The 18368-nt window shown below is 47.4% G+C and overlaps 1 protein-coding gene across 10 annotated transcripts in view; it reads left to right on the top strand.

Moving 5' to 3' along the window:
- DCTN1 (dynactin subunit 1) overlaps positions 1 to 18368 on the top strand; it is a 146273-nt gene that overhangs the window by 87713 nt on the left and 40192 nt on the right. For 6 of the 10 annotated variants that reach the window (XM_073343114.1, XM_073343113.1, XM_073343119.1 and 3 more), the window contains exons 6-7: positions 12244 to 12261; positions 17873 to 17893. The exons of 3 other annotated variants lie outside the window; for them this stretch is intronic. In XM_073343114.1, coding sequence (XP_073199215.1) covers positions 12244 to 12261; positions 17873 to 17893 — 39 coding nt within the window. The remainder of the gene's footprint in view (positions 1 to 12243; positions 12262 to 17872; positions 17894 to 18368) is intronic. One more of the 10 variants, XM_073343112.2, reaches the window with a different exon arrangement.

Here is an 18368-nt window from a genome sequence, read left to right as displayed (position 1 = left end):
AAAATATTGCTCGGGCATGTAGGAATGTTATCAGGAGGGCCAAATCGCACCTGGAGCTGCAGCTAGCCAGAGATGTCAAGAGTAACAAGAAGGGTTTCTTCAGGTATGTTGGCAATAAGAAGAAAGCCAAGGAATGTGTGGGCCCCTTACTGAATGAGGGAGGCAACCTAGTGACAGAGGATGTGGAAAAAGCTAATGTACTCAATGCTTTTTTTGCCTCTGTTTTCACTAACAAGGTCAGCTCCCAGACTGCTGCGCTGGGCATCACAAAATGCGGAAGAGATGGCCAGCCCTCTGTGGAGATAGAGGCGGTTAGGGACTATTTAGAAAAGCTGGACGTGCACAAGTCCATGGGGCCGGACGAGTTGCATCCGAGAGTGCTGAAGGAATTGGCGGCTGTGATTGCAGAGCCACTGGCCATTATCTTTGAAAACTCGTGGCGAACCGGGGAAGTCCCGGATGACTGGAAAAAGGCTAATGTAGTGCCAATCTTTAAAAAAGGGAAGAAGGAAGATCCTGGGAACTACAGGCCAGTCAGCCTCACCTCAGTCCCCGGAAAAATCATGGAGCAGGTCCTCAAAGAATCAATCCTGAAGCACTTGCATGAGAGGAAAGTGATCAGGAACAGCCAGCATGGATTCACCAAGGGAAGGTCATGCCTGACTAATCTAATCGCCTTTTACGATGAGATTACTGGTTCTGTGGATGAAGGGAAAGCAGTGGATGTATTGTTTCTTGACTTTAGCAAAGCTTTTGACACGGTCTCCCATAGTATTCTTGTCAGCAAGTTAAGGAAGTATGGGCTGGATGAATGCACTATAAAGTGGGTAGAAAGCTGGCTAAATTGTCGGGCTCAACGGGTAGTGATCAATGGCTCCATGTCTAGTTGGCAGCCGGTATCAAGTGGAGTGCCCCAAGGGTCGGTCCTGGGGCCGGTTTTATTCAATATCTTCATAAATGATCTGGAGGATGGTGTGGATTGCACTCTCAGCAAATTTGCGGATGATACTAAACTGGGAGGAGTGGTAGATACGCTGGAGGGGAGGGATAGGATACAGAAGGACCTAGACCAATTGGAAGATTGGGCCAAAAGGAATCTGATGAGGTTCAATAAGGATAAGTGCAGGGTCCTGCACTTAGGACGGAAGAACCCAATGCACAGCTACAGACTAGGGACCGAATGGCTAGGCAGCAGTTCTGCGGAAAAGGACCTAGGGGTGCCAGTGGACGAGAAGCTGGATATGAGTCAGCAGTGTGCCCTTGTTGCCAAGAAGGCCAATGGCATTTTGGGATGTATAAGTAGGGGCATAGCGAGCAGATCGAGGGACGTGATCGTTCCCCTCTATTCGACATTGGTGAGGCCTCATCTGGAGTACTGTGTCCAGTTTTGGGCCCCACACTTCAAGAAGGATGTGGATAAATTGGAGAGAGTCCAGCGAAGGGCAACAAAAATGATTAGGGGACTGGAACACATGAGTTATGAGGAGAGGCTGAGGGAGCTGGGATTGTTTAGTCTGCAGAAGAGAAGAATGAGGGGGGATTTGATAGCTGCTTTCAACTACCTGAACGGGGGTTCCAAAGAGGATGGCTCTAGACTGTTCTCAATGGTAGCAGATGACCGAACGAGGAGTAATGGTCTCAAGTTGCAGTGGGGGAGGTTTAGATTGGATATTAGGAAAAACTTTTTCACTAAGAGGGTGGTGAAACACTGGAATGCGTTACCTAGGGAGGTGGTAGAATCTCCTTCCTTAGAGGTTTTTAAGGTCAGGCTTGACAAAGCCCTGGCTGGGATGATTTAACTGGGAATTGGTCCTGCTTTGAGCAGGGGGTTGGACTAGATGACCTTCTGGGGTCCCTTCCAACCCTGATATTCTATGATTCTAAATTGATTCCTGACTGACCGGTAGCTATCTGGCGTTGCAAGCTTCCAGAGGGCTATTGCCACTCGCTTGTGAACTGTGAGGGCTGCTCTCATCTTGGTATTCTTGCGTTTCAGGGCAGGGGAAAGCAAGTCACAAAGTTCCATGAAAGTGCCCTTACACATGTGAAAGTTTTGCAGCAACTGAGAATCATCCCAGACCTGCAACACTTGCGATCCCACCAGCCTGTGCTTGTTTCCCGGGCCCAGAATCGGCGTTCCACGGCATGAGCCTGCCCCATTGCCACCAGGATGTCCAAATTGCTGGGGCCACTGCTTTGAGAGAAGTCTGTGCCCATGTCCTCGTCACTCTTGTCACCGTGCTACCATCGCCTCCTCGCCTGCTTTTGCAGGTTCTGGTTCTGTACATACCCCAAGACAATGTGAGAGGTATTTACAATGCTCGTAACTGCTGCGGTGATCTGAGTGGGCTCCATGCTTATCGTGGTGTGGCGTCTGCAGGAGAGCAGAATGCCAGCGGAAGCGGTCGTTCAATGACGATGGTTTGCAGACCTACTGCACCGTCTGCTGCCAGGACACAACAGCTGAGCGGGTTGCACATTCGCCTTGTCATGGCGAGACAAGAGCTGCTGAGCAGAGTGTCAGCGGAAGTGGCTCTGCGAGACCACCAGGAGAGCAGAGTGGCAGCGGAAGAGGTGGCTGACGACCTGTGAGGTGGATTCAGGAGAGCAGGAGAGCTGAGTTGCAGCGAAAGTGGGAGCCCATGAGAGACAACATGGATAAATTCGCTATCGAGACAAGAGCAGGAGAGCAGAGTGGCAGCGGAAGTGGTGGTTCGATGATGACGGTTAGCAGTCTTACCGCACCGTCTGCTGAAAGCAGTATGGCGCCCGCATGGAAAAAAAGGCACAAAACGATTCTCTGCCGTTGCTTTCACGGAGGGAGGGGTGGCACATGTACCCAAAACCACTGCGACAATGTTTTTGCCCCATCAGGCATTGTGAACTTAACCCAGAATTCCAATGGGCGGTGGAGACTGCGGGAACTGTGGGATAGCTACCCACAGTGCAACGCTCTGAAGGTCGACACTAGCCTCGGTACTGTGGACGCACTCCTCCGACTTAATGCGCTTAGTGGGGACACGCACAATCGACTGTATAAAATTGCTTTCTAAAAGCATAAGCTCACTTCATCGGATGGGCAGATTGTGGCTGGCAGAGTTGTCTGAAGCTGAAACCGAGGGCCTGCTCCATCTGATACTGGAAGTTTGAGGCCTTTGTGAGGGGGAGTGTAGCCAGCTAGTGCTTTGTCCATTTTACACCACAGCTGAATGGAGACAATGAAAAACTTTGTTTCTAGGGCGCATTATTGGGAGTTGATTCAGTGATTCATCAAATAGTTTGCATCTGCCCCATAGCAGGTGGCTTGGAGCCAGTCTGTTCCCTGCCTTTATTTTAGCCGAGCTTTATAATTCTCTGTACGCAGAATCTACCCAAGCTTCATCCTGTGACCTATAAAAGCAGCCCCATTGCTTGTACCATCACAGAGACCATTCAGCTATCAGCAGAACATTCATTGCTCTGGACTCATTTTTAAGGGTTGTATTCTGAGCCCAAGTACAAAAGATTCATAACAAACAGGGCTCCCTTGTCTCTCATGCATGCAGCAGCTGCTGCTACTTTGTCCATCTCGTGTTACATCTCTTGTTCTACTACTTCACGAAAGCTCATGCTCAAATAAATTGGTTAGTCTCTAAGGTGCCACAAGTCCTCCTTTTCTTTTTGCGAATACAGACCAACACGGCTGTTACTCTGAATACTTCACACAGTGTTCACTCCCAGGGGCCTCTCTTGGGAGTTTGTGTACTGTACTAATGTCTCCGTTTCTTGAGCAGATGCGCCTGCTCTGTCCTTGAGGGACCCAGGTGCATGTCTGCTTATGGATGCTCTGAGTTTTGATTTTCTTTAAAGAAAATGGAACGACCCAAGCCTGATTTAATTTTTTAAATGAAAGAAGAACCAGATGATCCTTCTGAAGTGTGTGTTTCTCATCTGGATTGCAGGGCGGACATGTCAGTTTTCCTGTGTCTGCGTGTGTGTATGTGTGGTGAGGGGACAGAATGGATCCCATGCACTTGAGAACTCTTCTTTTACAGTGAATTCTTCACTTAGCTGGCAAACATTTCTCTCGCCCAGCCTATAAGCTGTGATGACAGTGTGTAATTTCTCTAAGGAATGAGCACTGCTACTTAATGGCAATATTTCTGGTGCAGGTTCATGACTATTTCCGTATTAATCGTGGTGAAAGCTGCTGAGTTCAACAAGAGCAGTAGATGGTAGAACAAGCCAGTAACTGCTGTTTATTGTTGCAAGTGTGTTCTTGCGTACACAGACCGTTCTAGTGTTGGCCTGGCAGCAGCTCTTTCATTAAAGACCCAGAAGTAAAACATGAATTGGGCCCACTGCCCAGAGGAGTTAGGAAGGTCTAAATGTCTTAGTTTATGAACTGGCCCCATAAGCCCTTTATTGCTTCCTATGACCATGAAATCAGTCACTTTTCAATGCATACCTTCCATCCAGTTCTGAGAGCGCTTATTTTGTGCTGGACAGTGTTGATCAGCTTTTTCACCTTTTTAATTTTGAATTGTTCCATTTAAGAACAAGGAAGGAATGCATCCGATGAAGTGAGCTGTAGCTTGCGAAAGCTCATGCTCAAATAAATTTGTGAGTCTCTAAGGTGCCACAAGTCCTCCTTTTCTATTTAAGAACCAGTGTGTTTTCTCCTCTCTAGCTTTACCTATTTAGTAATTGTCCTAGGACTAATGCATTTGTAAAAGATGCTGGCAGTACCCCATTGACACAGACACTACTTTGGACAGGTGCGTATGTATTCCAGCTTTCTGAAATCGGGAACCTGCATTAGAAAAGGTGTTGAGTCATTCAACGACCTGTTGGCTCTGTCCACTTCTCATATGATCCCTGATTCTCGTAACTGAAAAAAACATCCCCGTCAGCTTCTGTGTGACTCGGTGAATGCTGTGCTGTGCACACGGCCAAGTAAGGGGCATGCTACAAGCAGCTCTCAGCTGCCTCTGGCTAGTAGACAGACCTTATTCCAGAGGAGTGCTGGGCACTGTTTGGGTAAAATTGCCAACTAAAGCTATTACCCGAACTGAGAACATGGCAATGTGCTAATGTAACTAGAGATTCCCTGGAGCTGTTAGTGCCTTCAAAGTCCGGTCCAGGCGTCTTTCTCTGTGGGCTTGCACTGAAAACGCTACAGCGGCCTGGCTGTGCCACTCCAACAGCACTTCAGCGTGGACGCTGCCTACACCGACGGGAAGGAGTCTCCCATCGGCGTGGGGGGTCCACCTCCCCGAGAGCCAGAAGCTAGCTGGATGGGAGAATTCTGCCATCGACCAAGTGCTTTCTACACGGGGACTTAGGTTGGCTTAACTACACCGTGCGGGGGGTGTGGATTTTTCACACCCCTGGCCAAAGTATTAAAACCAACTTAATTTTCTAGTGTAAACCAGGCCTGTGTGTGGCCAGTGTATAGTGGACAAGAGTCTTCACTGTAACACACACCGATAGTGTAGTGTACATTTAGATTCCACTACGTTCTGCCAATGGCATATTCCCGTGAATGCCATTTAGAAAACAAGGTTGCTGTAGCTGTGTTGGTCCCAGGATATCAGAGAGACAAGGTGAGGGAGGGAATATCGTTGATTGGACTGACTTCTGCTGGTGAGAGAGACGAGCTTTCAAGCTACACCCGAGCTCTTCCTCAGGTCTGGGAAACGTACTCAGTGTGTTGCACTTTTTACACGCGTACGCTGGTGTGTGTTCTCTGGTCCCCCACGCCATTTGTACAGCCTGATTGTTGCGGGTAGAATTGAACAATAAAGGCAAACTCCTTAGTGTGTTCTGCTGTAACTGTGTGGGTGAAAATGAGTGAAAGGTTCATAAATAAACCCCTGTGAAAACATCATCAGTTCTCTGGCTGTGGCTGGCTCTAAGAGCACTCACAGATGCTTCAGTTAGTGGAGGTGGAGAGATACTTGCACTTAGACATGGACTCTGGCTCTGCTCAGCTGGCATGATCCATTTCTGCGTATCCAGTCTTGGGCTGACCCTGCCTTTGTCAAATAATTGTGATGTCTGTTTCAGTTCTCTGCCTCCTAAACGCTTCGGCCCACCCCACTCTTCATGGCCCTCCTGGGGTGGTGGCTCCTTTCCCTCGCGCTGTGAAGGCCTTGACTCTGGAAATCCTCTCTTTGGAATAGTTTCTGCAGCTCTGTTATTGCTGTGCATCCATGTGGCAGCTCTTGGGGGCGTGTGCGCAGCACTCCTTCCCTGCTGCTCTGCTGCTTCAGTGGATTCCCCCCCACCCTTTTTTTGGTTGGTTGGTTTTTCAACCTTTAAGCGGAAGCCTACGACAAGTCCTACCTCTGGGAACTGGAGTTCGTCTGTGGTGCCTGTGTTGATTTGGATTCAGCTTCCCATGAGGTTCAGCAGATCTGCTTTGTCAGACGTCTGAGAGCCCTGCTGCTCACAGTGAGGCACGGAGCTGCAGTTTCTCCGACATGGCGCTGCCTCCGGGGCACTGTCAAACATGGGGGGTGTCCCCAGAGCCAGCTGCCATCAGATGTGCCCCTGCTGAAGCCCCTGACTCCAGGCAGCTCCAAACTGAAGAATTCAAAACCCCTGACGACAGCGCATGGTCAGAGCCTGATCCAGCAGGTTAATCCCAGAGACAGAAGTGCCCCATTTAACACGCCGTTCAGAGGATCCTGCAGTGAGGTGTGTGCTGGGAGTTGGCTTTGTTGGCTCAACATGACCAACCAGATGTAGTTGCAGAGCCCTCCAGAACCGCCCGCTCCAGGATCTGGCGCAAGCTGTGGTAGCTGATGCTGTGTTGTCACTGGCAGTTGCCCCTTATTGACATCCCAGGTGGGTCAGGAAGCAGAGGGATTTTCTTGAGGCCTGTTGCTACCTTTTGGACACTGAGGACCCATCAGGATTTGCTAAAGGTCCACAGCAGCAAACAAGTGATTCTGATCTGGAGAATCCAAACTTCTTGCCACGTTTAAAGCAGCTTGCGAGAACCGCTGGATTGAATTAATTATTTTTGGTCCACTCAGGGAATTCGTAAGGGCCAGAGTAGCTAGGTCAAGAGCAGCCTTGCCATAGAACTGCTCTTGCCTTTGCAGTCTATTCTTGATGAGTAGCTGAAAGTGTGGAGGACGCCTCACGCCTCTCTCCTCGTCCCAGGGAGCAGAAAACGGGGATATCTTACGCTGGGGAGGCTGCCATCTACATCTCCCACCCTCTTTCCTGCATAAGAACTTAGTGGTTGGGGTAGCAATGCCCAGGGGTAAGATTGGCCAAACTTTAAAGGCACTGCATCCCAGAGCCCTGAATTTTAGTGCTGCTGGGATTTGTGAGCTGCTCCTTTACAGGTTCTGGACTACCAGGTTCCATAGCAAAAGGCAGGGCTAGCTATGGAACAGAGCTTTCACCACCACCAGATAATACATACTTTCTGCATAAAGGCTTTGGCATGGCCAGCATCAAGTATGTGATGCTGTTGATGTGGTGTGGAGAGCTGCTGCCTCAAGGTAGATGCCCAGACAGATGCTGGTCTTTATCAGAATTCCACAGAGATCCAGAAAAGCTCCAATACCTTCAGCTTGCTGAAAAGACCCTGTCTGGAAATCAACCAGAGGCCACTTTATGGAAGGTGGCGCTGACTGAACCCGCCTGATGTTTCCTTGTTCCTCCATCTCCTGCTGGGGGGAAGTGAAAGGAATCTGCCCATAAAGCATCACCCTCTTTTACTGAATTTAGAGATGCCTCTTATCTACCCCGCAGCAGCAGGAACAGAAAGGTCCTAAGCCACTGGCTAACTGATTGGCATGTGCAGTGGATTCCCACGTTCCATTAGCCCATGCAATGTAGCATTGCTGAAGGTTCTGACCCCTGCACCAGGAAGTATGGGTAAGTAGCCTGATGGATGCACTTGGCCACCTGCCAGGAGCCTGATGGCTGTATCTAAATTGGGCAGAACAGATGACAACAGAGAAGCAGCCTACGGAAACTATAAGCCCAAGCCTGCAATACCACCTCTTGAGCTGAGCATGTAGCCGTGTTACGTCCTGGAATCTCTAACTTGTGTCTGCCCTCCATATTATGATGATGCTGTAGGTAGCTAGTATGGATTCTGTGCTTGAAGACATCCACTATCTATAATGCTGCCAGAGGAAAATGTTTTGAATAATTAAACAGAAATCTCCTCTTGTTGCTAAGGTGTTCTCGCTCAGTAAATTGTTGCCAGACAGCAGATTTCTGAAAAATATGGTCATGTTCTGTGTGTATATAATCCAGCTTGGAACCAAGGCATGCTCCTTTGGGAGAAGCCGACAAGCTGCTCCTCTGCTCTGTCATCTCTATCTAGGTCATGTGCTATAGGGTCTACCAATAAATGAAGTCCTGAGTCCCTGAAGGACCTGTCTGTGCTCTCCATTGGTACTCGTCAGGGGTTTTAGGCTTTGCAGCTGCTTCCCAAGAGGAAGACACAATCTTTGGCCTGGCAACTTAGTGTTTCAGATATAAATTGATGCTTAGCAGCAAGTTGGTGGCACAACATAGGCCTGCATTGTTAGAAATGCTCTCCATTTTCTGTACCCAGACTTTAACCAAGCTCTGCATCATTTATTTTCTTCCCAGGACTTGCACAGCCTTGCAGGGCAAGGGACGTGGCCAGAGCCAGACGGAATCTGGTCCATAGTGCTTCAAGTGAAAAATCCAGTTCAAGACTGACCGAGTGCTGTGGGCTTTACTTGTACTGTATTGTTCAAAAGAGATGCACGATTGCCCTGTTCAGTGTCAGCTGGGCAGATATTAACAAGAAAATGGCCTTCCTCCCCGTTGATAGGAGCAATATTCAGCAATCCATCTCCTTTTAAACCCAAACGAACTGGGGCTGTGATCGGTGAGCAGCCTGTTATGCTGATCTCCTATTGTCCTAAATCAGTTTTATTTTCTTAATGTGCAACAAAAAACCAGAATCTGCTTTCCTTTCCCCTTTCCCACCAGTGGTTTTCAACCTGTGGTCCACAGACCCTTGGGGGTCCGCAGGTTATGCCTAAGATTTCCAAAGGGGTTCGCACCTCCCTTTGAACATTTTTAGGGGTCTGCAAATGATAAAAAGGTGGAAAACCAGTGCTTTAGGCTACTGAGTGGTTTTTGTAAGCTGAACCCAGTGCACTTGGTAGTGCTTTTAAATGAACACAAATTTCTGATCAAGTCTAGTTAATTTAATTAAAAGATGGGCTGATTGGTGGCCATTTCAGTTTTTGGCCATATGTATGCTGGTCTGTTCAAATAACCTTTCTCATTGTCAGCTTCTAAGACACTTCAGAGCTTGATAAGCCAGAGAAGGAGCTTGGAAGTGGTGGTTTTAATGCTAAATATATAGATAATTTTCAGAGGGAAAATGTTCTCTTTGTACATATCAACAAAATTATGAATAAGACCTTGAAATCTGAATGTTGCAGCCCCTGAAAAATGTATGGTATGGTAGGAACATCCAGATATAGAGTTCATGATGGCATTATTTGGGCTCATTGAACTGTGAATCAAGAGTTTGTGTTGCTACCCATTGGTGCCTCTTCCTTGTATTGTTAGGGGAAGAGGCATAGAAGGTGAGGGAGAGCTTTAATGTAGTTTTAAAAAAACTTGTATCGGGGATGTCAGCAGCCTACCCTCTCTCATTTCAAGGGACACTGTCAAGGTGAGTTTGGTACCAGTTTGATACCTGTTATATTGAATCCTTCTGATTCCACCATCATCTTTTACTCTTCAAAATTAATTATAGTAAATGCTGGATAATAAAAGCTCTTACTGCAGATTAAGGGAGTAACAGCCCCCCTTTTTGCTGGTACTGTTGAAATTGCACTTTGCATGTGTGGCTCTTATTTGTAAGTATAGTTCCCATCCGGTGCTGGGGAATCTCTTGGGATCGTGGATGGAGGGCACAGATTTATTCACATGCGGGGACTTCTTAGACCAGTGTGGGGTGATTTTAACTCTTTCATTGCCTGATTTTGAAACTGATACTTCGATACCTGAGGAAATTTCCAGCCATAGAAACTCCATATTTAGACTGTTTTCATTCCAAAATCTATTTTTCCTCCCACCCTCTCCAAATGTATCTTCCCCAAAAATATTTTTTGTTTGGCCTCAAACGTCTCATACTTGGTCTCTGGTCTAGAGGAGAAGAACATCAAACATTCCTGAAGTGATTGACAAACCCATTTTTTGTTATGAGATGGGGGGGGGAGGGGGAAGTTGGTTTGTTTTACAAACCTTTTTTTGCTGCTCATATCTGTAGAACCTCAGGCTAGCGTTCAAACTGGTGCAGTGCACCAGTCCTAGATGAGAACTCCTGTCACCGACACATTGGACAAATTTCATTTCCCCAGTTTAAAAAGTTATTTAGGGTCAATAATTCCCAGACACATGCCGTCAGTAAGGGATCCAGGGCTAAGAATATTTCCTTTCTCTTTTCAAAAAAGTGTGTAAGCCCTTATTCTGTAGAACGTTATCATTTTAAAAACTAGAGTTTATAGTTTTCTTGTAAATCAGGGAATTGCCAGCGCTGTCACCACTGCCCTACTGTCCTCCCTACTCTCCTCCTCTGGGCTACAGACACCCTCCACTTTCACCATTCTTCCATCAGTATTTCCATTCCAGGCAACAACAGCTCTGCACTGGTCAGACCGGTGCTTTGCACACTGGCCTGTGAGCATTATCGCAACCTCCTACGCCTTCCTGGTCCAGGCCTGAGATTCCAACACCTTGCCCTCATCTAGGGCCAAAGATTTCCTCCTCTGAACACAGGATCGAGATCCTGGTTTGGCTCTTTCACCCTCCCTGCGTGAATGAGAGACTGTTCTCTTCGGATACAGCCTAGAGACCTCCTTTACCCCACATAGCCAGGCTGCAAGCTCCCCAGGCCCCCATACAGGCTAGGACTCTTGTAGGGTCTCTGGCCTGAAGCGGAAGGCTGTTATAATGGGGAGCGGGGGAAGAGGAGAGTGATGCCAGGCAGGACGGAAGCCTTAACCTAGAATTTCCAGACTGTTGTAGCTTTTAAATTCACGTTCTACAGCATTAGTGAGGGTTTTTACTGTGTTTTAAGGGAAATATTTTCTCAACCACTGGCCTCTAGGCAGGTATTAGCCTGGGAATGATAGAAAACTTTAAAGGCGTTAAATCTGAGGTTTAAACTTGTCAGTGCCCCGAAGCCAGGTTGTTAGCGCTCAGAAATGTCTGCTTAACTGCAGTGTCTCCTGTTGATGGTGGAACAGGTCCTCCTGACCATGTCCTGGCAGCCTTTGGGGGCAAACTCTCAAGGCAGGAGGCTCTCAAGGCTGGTCTCTGATGCGGGTTTCACTGTGGCTCTATTTTTGCACGCAGCTATTCAACTGAATAAACTTTAAAAAATCTTTGCTGTTGTATTTCCTGTGTGCTTGTGAAGCTGAGTGTCTGTGTGAGAGAGAATGAATGGGGAAGGTGGGAACACAGGAGTAGTACTGGGTGGTGAACTCTCAGTACTATAAGGTGACTTTGTGTTTGTTTGAAACTGTAGAAACTAACAAACTTGCCCCTTGAACCAGTTCCTTGGGCTCTGGTAGATCCTGTGGTTGGTGTGTAGACTGCTTCCAGTAGCTAGGGAGGCTGGGCTGTATCATGCGAAGAGGTTCTGCGTGCATGCGTAGATGCTGAGCCGGGCCCATTATTGCTGGAGGAGGGATGAAGAAATGTTCTAATTAGCCAGTGAGACAGCTGAGCCTAAAGTGTTGCTAGGTTACAGAGGAGCACGTTCGTCCCTGTGCATCCCTCCTCCCTGTGGAAGGAAAGCATCAGCTGAGTCTCTGGTGCTGTGCCTGGATCTAAGGGCTGCCTAAGAACTTGGAGAGGGGAGGGAAAAATCCATAAGTGATGATGTAATGAGGAGCCCTGGGCGGTGGTTGGAGAGGCCAGCGGAGAAAGGAAGTGTGGCCCGTGGCTCCGGCTGCTAGGATGGACCCGCACTCCAGCACACTAGAGTCTTGCTAATTAACGGCGTCCCTAGCAGTCTGGGTTTCGGGAAGCGGTTGCTGGATTATCAGGGTCAATGGATGGCAGATAAAAAGGAAAAGCTGCAGCCATTTGCAAGCGCTCCTGGGCAGACTGTGCTTGAGAGAGACTGTCTACAGAGAGCTGCATTGTTGTGATTGAATGTTTTAACGTTCTCTTCTCTGCCTCCCTCTTTCTCTTTCTCTCTCTTCCTCTGTCTTTTCTGCAATGATGAGGCAGGCCCCAACAACACGGAAGGTACAATCTGCTGTATCCACATGATCATTTTTAACGCTGCTTCTAAACATTTTTTGTTTTGCTTGTGGTTTTTTTGGGTTTTTTTTTGGTATGTTACGACTGCAGAGCTTTAATTTTGAGTTTCCAACTCAGTTTTGAGGTGTCTCTGGGGAGACAAGCTGGGCGGGTGGGTGTGTAATGACAAAACGATGCAATTGAATTTAATTTGTAGTCTTTCCTTTGAGTTTGTGTTCAAGTCCTTTTTCCATGTCACCTGGCAGCCTGCTGTTCGTGTTGCATGCAGTGCCTCTGCGGCTCACATCGGAGGACAGGGGTTTAGCGTCCCACGGCTGCTTGCTGTATAAAAGTCGCATGCTAATAATAGTTTTTATTTCTCTTCTCTGGCCGTGCTGGCTAATTGACTCTTTTGCTTCTTATTTTTTGCCTGTGTTTTAAGAATTTCCAATGATTATTGTTATGTGGATTTCCTGTGTCGAGCTGATATTTTTCTGTAGGTTACAGTAGAGACTCTGATTTTTGTTCTCTGGGTGTCCTTATGTTTGTTTTTTTTAGCATATCAGTGTTTTAAGTTCAAAAGAGCAATTAGTGAGATCTACATCTAGTGATCTGCTAGAAATACAAGTTTAAAAATACAAATAGCCCAAAAGCAAACATACACCTTTCCCTGCCACTTTAATTGTTTCAGCTGCAGCAGCCAGAAGGTGTTTTCTTAATTCTGTTCCAGTAAATGCACCTGGTGTATGGATCTGGAATCTTAAGCTGACCAAAGAGAGTGAGACACTTTCCTGTATGGTGATTATTTTTAAAGCTCCTTTAAAATCCTCTTCCAAAAGAAAAGTTTTGCAAATGCTGATTCTGTATCGCTCTTGGGAGCAGAAAGAAAACAGAGCTGTGGCCAAGTCTGGAAACCAAGATCCATATATATCCATTTCTGGTGATTTGATGGCTGTTAGGGCCAGCCTGCATTTCTTCCAGGGAAGTTTTAAAGTCTGCCATCATTACCTGATTTATATGCAATTTCCCTATATTAAAATTTCCTTTCCTGGTCGGATTTGTTCCTCCTATGATTGCTCTGTATTTGGCTACTTCTGAGAGTGTGAGCAAGCCCATCATGCGCTAGGTCTCTCGGATTCTTGAAGGTGTCATGTAAAGCTTCTTATTGTAAGGTACAGTTAGCAATAATGCACAGAACATGTGACTGTCCAGAATAATCAGCTAGAGAGGAAGCCCTGTAATTATGTTAATGGGAAGCTACATTAATTCCTGCAGGTTTATCCAACTGCTGAGCATCCTCTGGAGAAGACTTGAGTAGTGGGCTCAGGTGCTGCAGTCTTGAAGTAAAGTGTTTGTGTTCCTAGGGTACCTATCTTCAGCAGCTTCCAGCTCCTATAATGTGCAAGCAGGGCTCACCCATTGGGTGCTGGAAACGCTCTCACACGTGCTATATGAGTAGCCTGTGTGGAAACATGCAGTTAATAGGAATTCCAGCTGTATGTTGCTCCTGTGGTTCACGAGCCCTGGCTTTGGGCCTGTGATAACTTACTAGGAGCCCACTGACCACACCGAGGGGTCTTAAAATTAAGAGCCTTGCAGCTGCTCTCATAGTCCATATACGGGTGCAGCGCACACCTACAGCTGCCAGCAGAGAACACTGCTATCTTGATCCAAATTGAGACCATTCTACTCCAGGTGGAATGGTGTGTGTTGGGACCAGTAGGGCCTGGGAGCTGCACCTTTATATTGAAGAGGAAGGGGACAGGGCAAGGCGGACTTCCTAGGCCATGCTTTGCTCTTCTAGACGTTGATAGCTAGCAGGTGGCTTTCCTGATTTCTGCATGCTGGCAGTGAAGCTTTCCCAGCCTGTGTGTTTCTATTTTGGGTCCCAGATACTACTTTTCCTATTGAATGTGGGATTTGTGGAGGAACAAAGGTTACAGAATGGCATCAAATATTTATTTGCATTATGCAGCACAGTTCAGAACCACCGACTGTTGAAATATTCATGGCTGGAATACTTGATACAGAGCTTTCTGAGCTCTTAAGCGGTCCCAAAGTTCTTCATTAGGCTGTAACTGGTAAAGTTGGTAGCCCTGTTCTTCTGGGACCTCAAAAAGTTCAGGCATCAGACATAGCTGTGGGACAGAGGTTCCCAAACATTTTCATAGCAGTGGGTCGCTTCTTATTAGAGTGTCACCACCTCTTCTGTTCGTGGCCACGCAGACCAGCTCCCCTTCCACTGGCAATCCTACCACTTCCCTGGAGCAATTGCTTACATGGAAAATGAGTATTGGGAATGTACGGGATGTATTTCCAGCTGTATTTCAGAGGACTTTACTGGCTGGAAACGAGCTAGCACTTGTAACTAGCTGGCTCTCTGCAGGCGACCAGCAAGTGCTCTCTAGACCCTGAGGATATGTCTGCACTGCAGCTTGGAGCAAGCCTGCTAGCCTGGCTAGAGTCTCCCCCTGGTGCACTAAAATTAGCAACATGGCTGTTGCAGGTTGGGCTGGAGCTTGGGCTCTCGGACTAGGGAGTTGAGTGGGCCTGAGCTGCAGCCTGACCTGCAACGGTCACGCTGCTAATGTTAGCATGCTAGCTCTAGTCGTACGGGCGTGAGTCTTTCTGCCTGGGCTGCAGTGTAGACATACCCTGGGGCTCCGGAACGCCTGCCAAAGGGAGGGAAGTTTTTGATTGTAGTTTTTATAACGTTCATTAGAAGAAACAAGCAAATGTTATACAGGACACACACAGCAGATCTGCCTAGGCAGCATCAAGACCAGTCTGTTCTACACCCTGATGAGATCAGTGAACCATTGTTATGACCTTCATTTACAAATGAGCCGTTCCCCCAGTGAATTTCATAGCTGACCGCTCAGGCTGTATCATCTTTACAAAGTGAGTTTGATGGGCTGGGACCAAACTGATGAACTTCCACCCTTAAACTAGGCCTAATAACACAGGGGAAACGGCACAAGGATTAAAAATGCTATTGCCCGCTTCTTAGCTGTTTTTCCTTTCATGGGAATGGCAGGGTAGCTTTAGTTAGAGCTGCCAGGAGACAAGTTTTGTTAGGATCCTGTATGGTTTAATCTGGGAAAGATGCTCTCAACTTCCTTAGTGCCCCAGAAGTGACCATTTCAAGGTTGGTTGATCTGAGATGCTGGTGTATCTTTCAGGGGGCTTCATTAACACCCTCGGGGGTATTTATCGTTAGTATAAATCCATCTGTTGGAACAGGCAGTTCTGATGTATTTCTTGAATGTACAAAGTTGGTTGTCAGTTTAAAATATTTCAGCCCTTGGCTACTAATTTTTGTCAAGTATCAAGAACTCCTTATATCTGCTTCTTGGAAGCCGAGAGGCCCATCCAGCTAGCACCTCCATTGTTGGCTCTGGCTTTTTTGGTGCTAACCATTCCATAATAGGACACCAGGAGCCATGTTTGAAGCAACATTTCTCTGACAATAGAGATTTTGTTGAGTTCCTCTTTAACATGCTGCACTGGCAGCCCAGTGCTTGGCAAGGAATGGAACACGGGAACATGCCTGGGTTGCTAAATCCCAGAGAAGAGAGGGTTTCTCAGAGCAGGGCCACTTGATGGAAGCTCTTCTGCAGAATTTCCCCCTGGGGATGGCCAGAGTTAACAGATAGTTGCATCAGGTTTTCAAAGATTCATTCCACACAATGGGTTTTCCTGTGGATGTTTTGAGAGACTCTTAGCTTTTCCAAAGCACTCTGGAAGACCTTACACTGCCAGTCCTCAACACTAAATTAATCTCCAGGTTTTTTAGCTTCTACTGCTTGGTGGGAACACTTTCCTGATTAGTGTTTTGCAAAATAAGAAAACTGCTCTGGAGGCTGTAAGTCTTTCACTTCTACGTTAAAAGTAGCAGCTAGCCAGAGTTAGACTCTCTGGGAAGTTTTCTTCTGGAATTGTGAGCAAAGTAGGATTTATCCCCAAAGGATGTGCCTCATATCAGGTGTTCGAAGGGGTTTGCATTTTACTGTGTGACCCTTAGACTATTCTGTGCAATTCTGATATTAAAAAGGAAGAGAGGGATTACTAGAAGCCATGTGTTTCCTGGTTTACCAAAGTTACATGCGAGTGAGACCATCCCCCTCAGATAAAGATGTGGACCACTGCCTCACTTAAACTCTGAAGCTTTGTCTTCCTGTCTCTCACATACAGGCCAGCTGTTTTACATGGCCTTGCATTGGCCAGCATGTCTGTGGTTGTAGCAGCCAGATAGTTGCCAGTAGGCTTTGTGTGATTAAAGGCCTCATTCCTCATGCTACCCAGTGCGGGAGGAGCATGAGGGCTGGTTTCTTTTGACCTGCTCTGGTCCTGCTAACCTTAAGACTTCCTAGTGCATTGTTTTACCTTTTAATGGTAAAGGAAAGCAGACTATAATGGGGTTTAATGTGCCCCATTAATGTGCCCCATTTAATGGGGTGATATTGTGTAGGCCATTAAGTGTGACAGAACAGAAGCTCCACCTTTCAGTGTAGCTCTGTTCCTTGTCTGATTAGCTCCCAGTAATGGAGTGACACAGACAGGGAGTATATCCCTTCATGCTTTCCCTGCAACACACTGGCCGAAGAAAGCTGCTCCAAGTTCACTCCTGCCTGGTGTCTCGATTTCTGTTAAATCTTTGTCGACGAGGCACCACATAATGGGACAGTCCGTGTGTAGTAACCACACAGCAAGGAGGCACATAGTGTGAAAAATTCCTAGGTGTGGTGTTGCCAGATTGGTTGTTGTAATCTTGTATCAACTTCCTTGATACAGAGGACAGGTGCCTAAGTCTGAATGGGCCTACTTGATAACGTGACACATTTTATTCTTCAGAGCCAAGGGGAAAATGGCAATGCCTCCAGGTTTGAGGTGAAGCTTCACAAAATGCAAAGCCTGTGATGGTGTAACTGAAGGAGTTAGAATCCTCTTGCTCCTGCTTCTCTTTGGGCAGTTTGTGACACTTGAGCTTCAGTAACCCCGTCTAGGAAAAGGATGTGTGTGAGTGAAATCCAGGCTCCTGCCAGCAGAAGCCTTGAGAACCCTGGGCAGTCCAACAACAACTCAGCAGGGTGTTTCTCCAGCTAAGCCAAGGGAGCCCAAACTTCGCCTTTCTGAGATCTTTCCAGGAGTCCACTAGATGGATCAGGTTGTGGATGCCCCGTGGGCAGCTGCGAGGACAGCAGGTGTCAGCATGCAGGGCGCCTCCATTGTCCAAGTAGTCAGGCTTCCTGTCTCATGACGGAAGACTTCCTGATGGGAAGATCTTTGCGGTCCTGCATCTGCATGTTAAAGATAGGGGTGGCCATGGGAGAACTTCGGTGTCTTGAGTGCAAATGACTGAGAGATTTTTCTAGCCCGGGTGTGAGGTGAGCCACATCAGGGTTCTGTTTCACCTGGGGCCGTCGTGGGAGCATGGGGGAATGAGCATGTTATCCTGACGCTACGCACACTAATGGCGGTCATGTCTTTTTGTTTCCTTTACCTTGTTCTTTGCTGCATCTGCCGCTGCTGCCGCTGCTGTCTATGTATCTCTGTTCCTGTCTTTCCCTGTATGAATGTTTCTCCTACTCTGCCTTCTACTCCTGTTGCCCTCCAGACCACCACCAGGCGGCCCAAGGTGAGAACCAAGAGCTGTGGTCAGTGGGCATTGATTTTTACTTAAATGCTAAACTCCAATGTCTGTTTCCTTTTTCCGTCCTTTTGGGGAACCTGGGAAATCGCTACAGACAGAAACGCTTCCCTGGGGTGAATCTGCAAGGGTGAAATTGTCATCAAGGCTGTTACTCTCTGCTGTTCCCAGAACTAATTTAATGAATTAGAGCATAAAAATGCCTGGGTGATCCTATTTCCACTTTATGGCTGAAGCTCCCCTCGAGACGTCCCTGTGGTAACGTTATACGTTGGCTCTCCCTGGTTGCTGTTCGTTACAGGGGGCTTGAGGTTGTTTGTGGGGGAGGGAGTTCTGAGTAGTCTCTTTTAAGGAGACAACGCCAAAGTCATCCAGGGTTTTGTATGGCTGTGGAGAGAGCCTGCTGTGTGTAGCAAACTCTGGTGCTAGCAGTGCAGAGAAGCAGAGTTGGGGGAGGCTACAG

This window comes from Lepidochelys kempii, chromosome 4 (genome assembly GCF_965140285.1).
Source record: "Lepidochelys kempii isolate rLepKem1 chromosome 4, rLepKem1.hap1, whole genome shotgun sequence".
NCBI classification, from domain to species: Eukaryota; Metazoa; Chordata; order Testudines; family Cheloniidae; genus Lepidochelys; species Lepidochelys kempii.
This window is presented reverse-complemented; position numbering and strand designations above follow the sequence as displayed.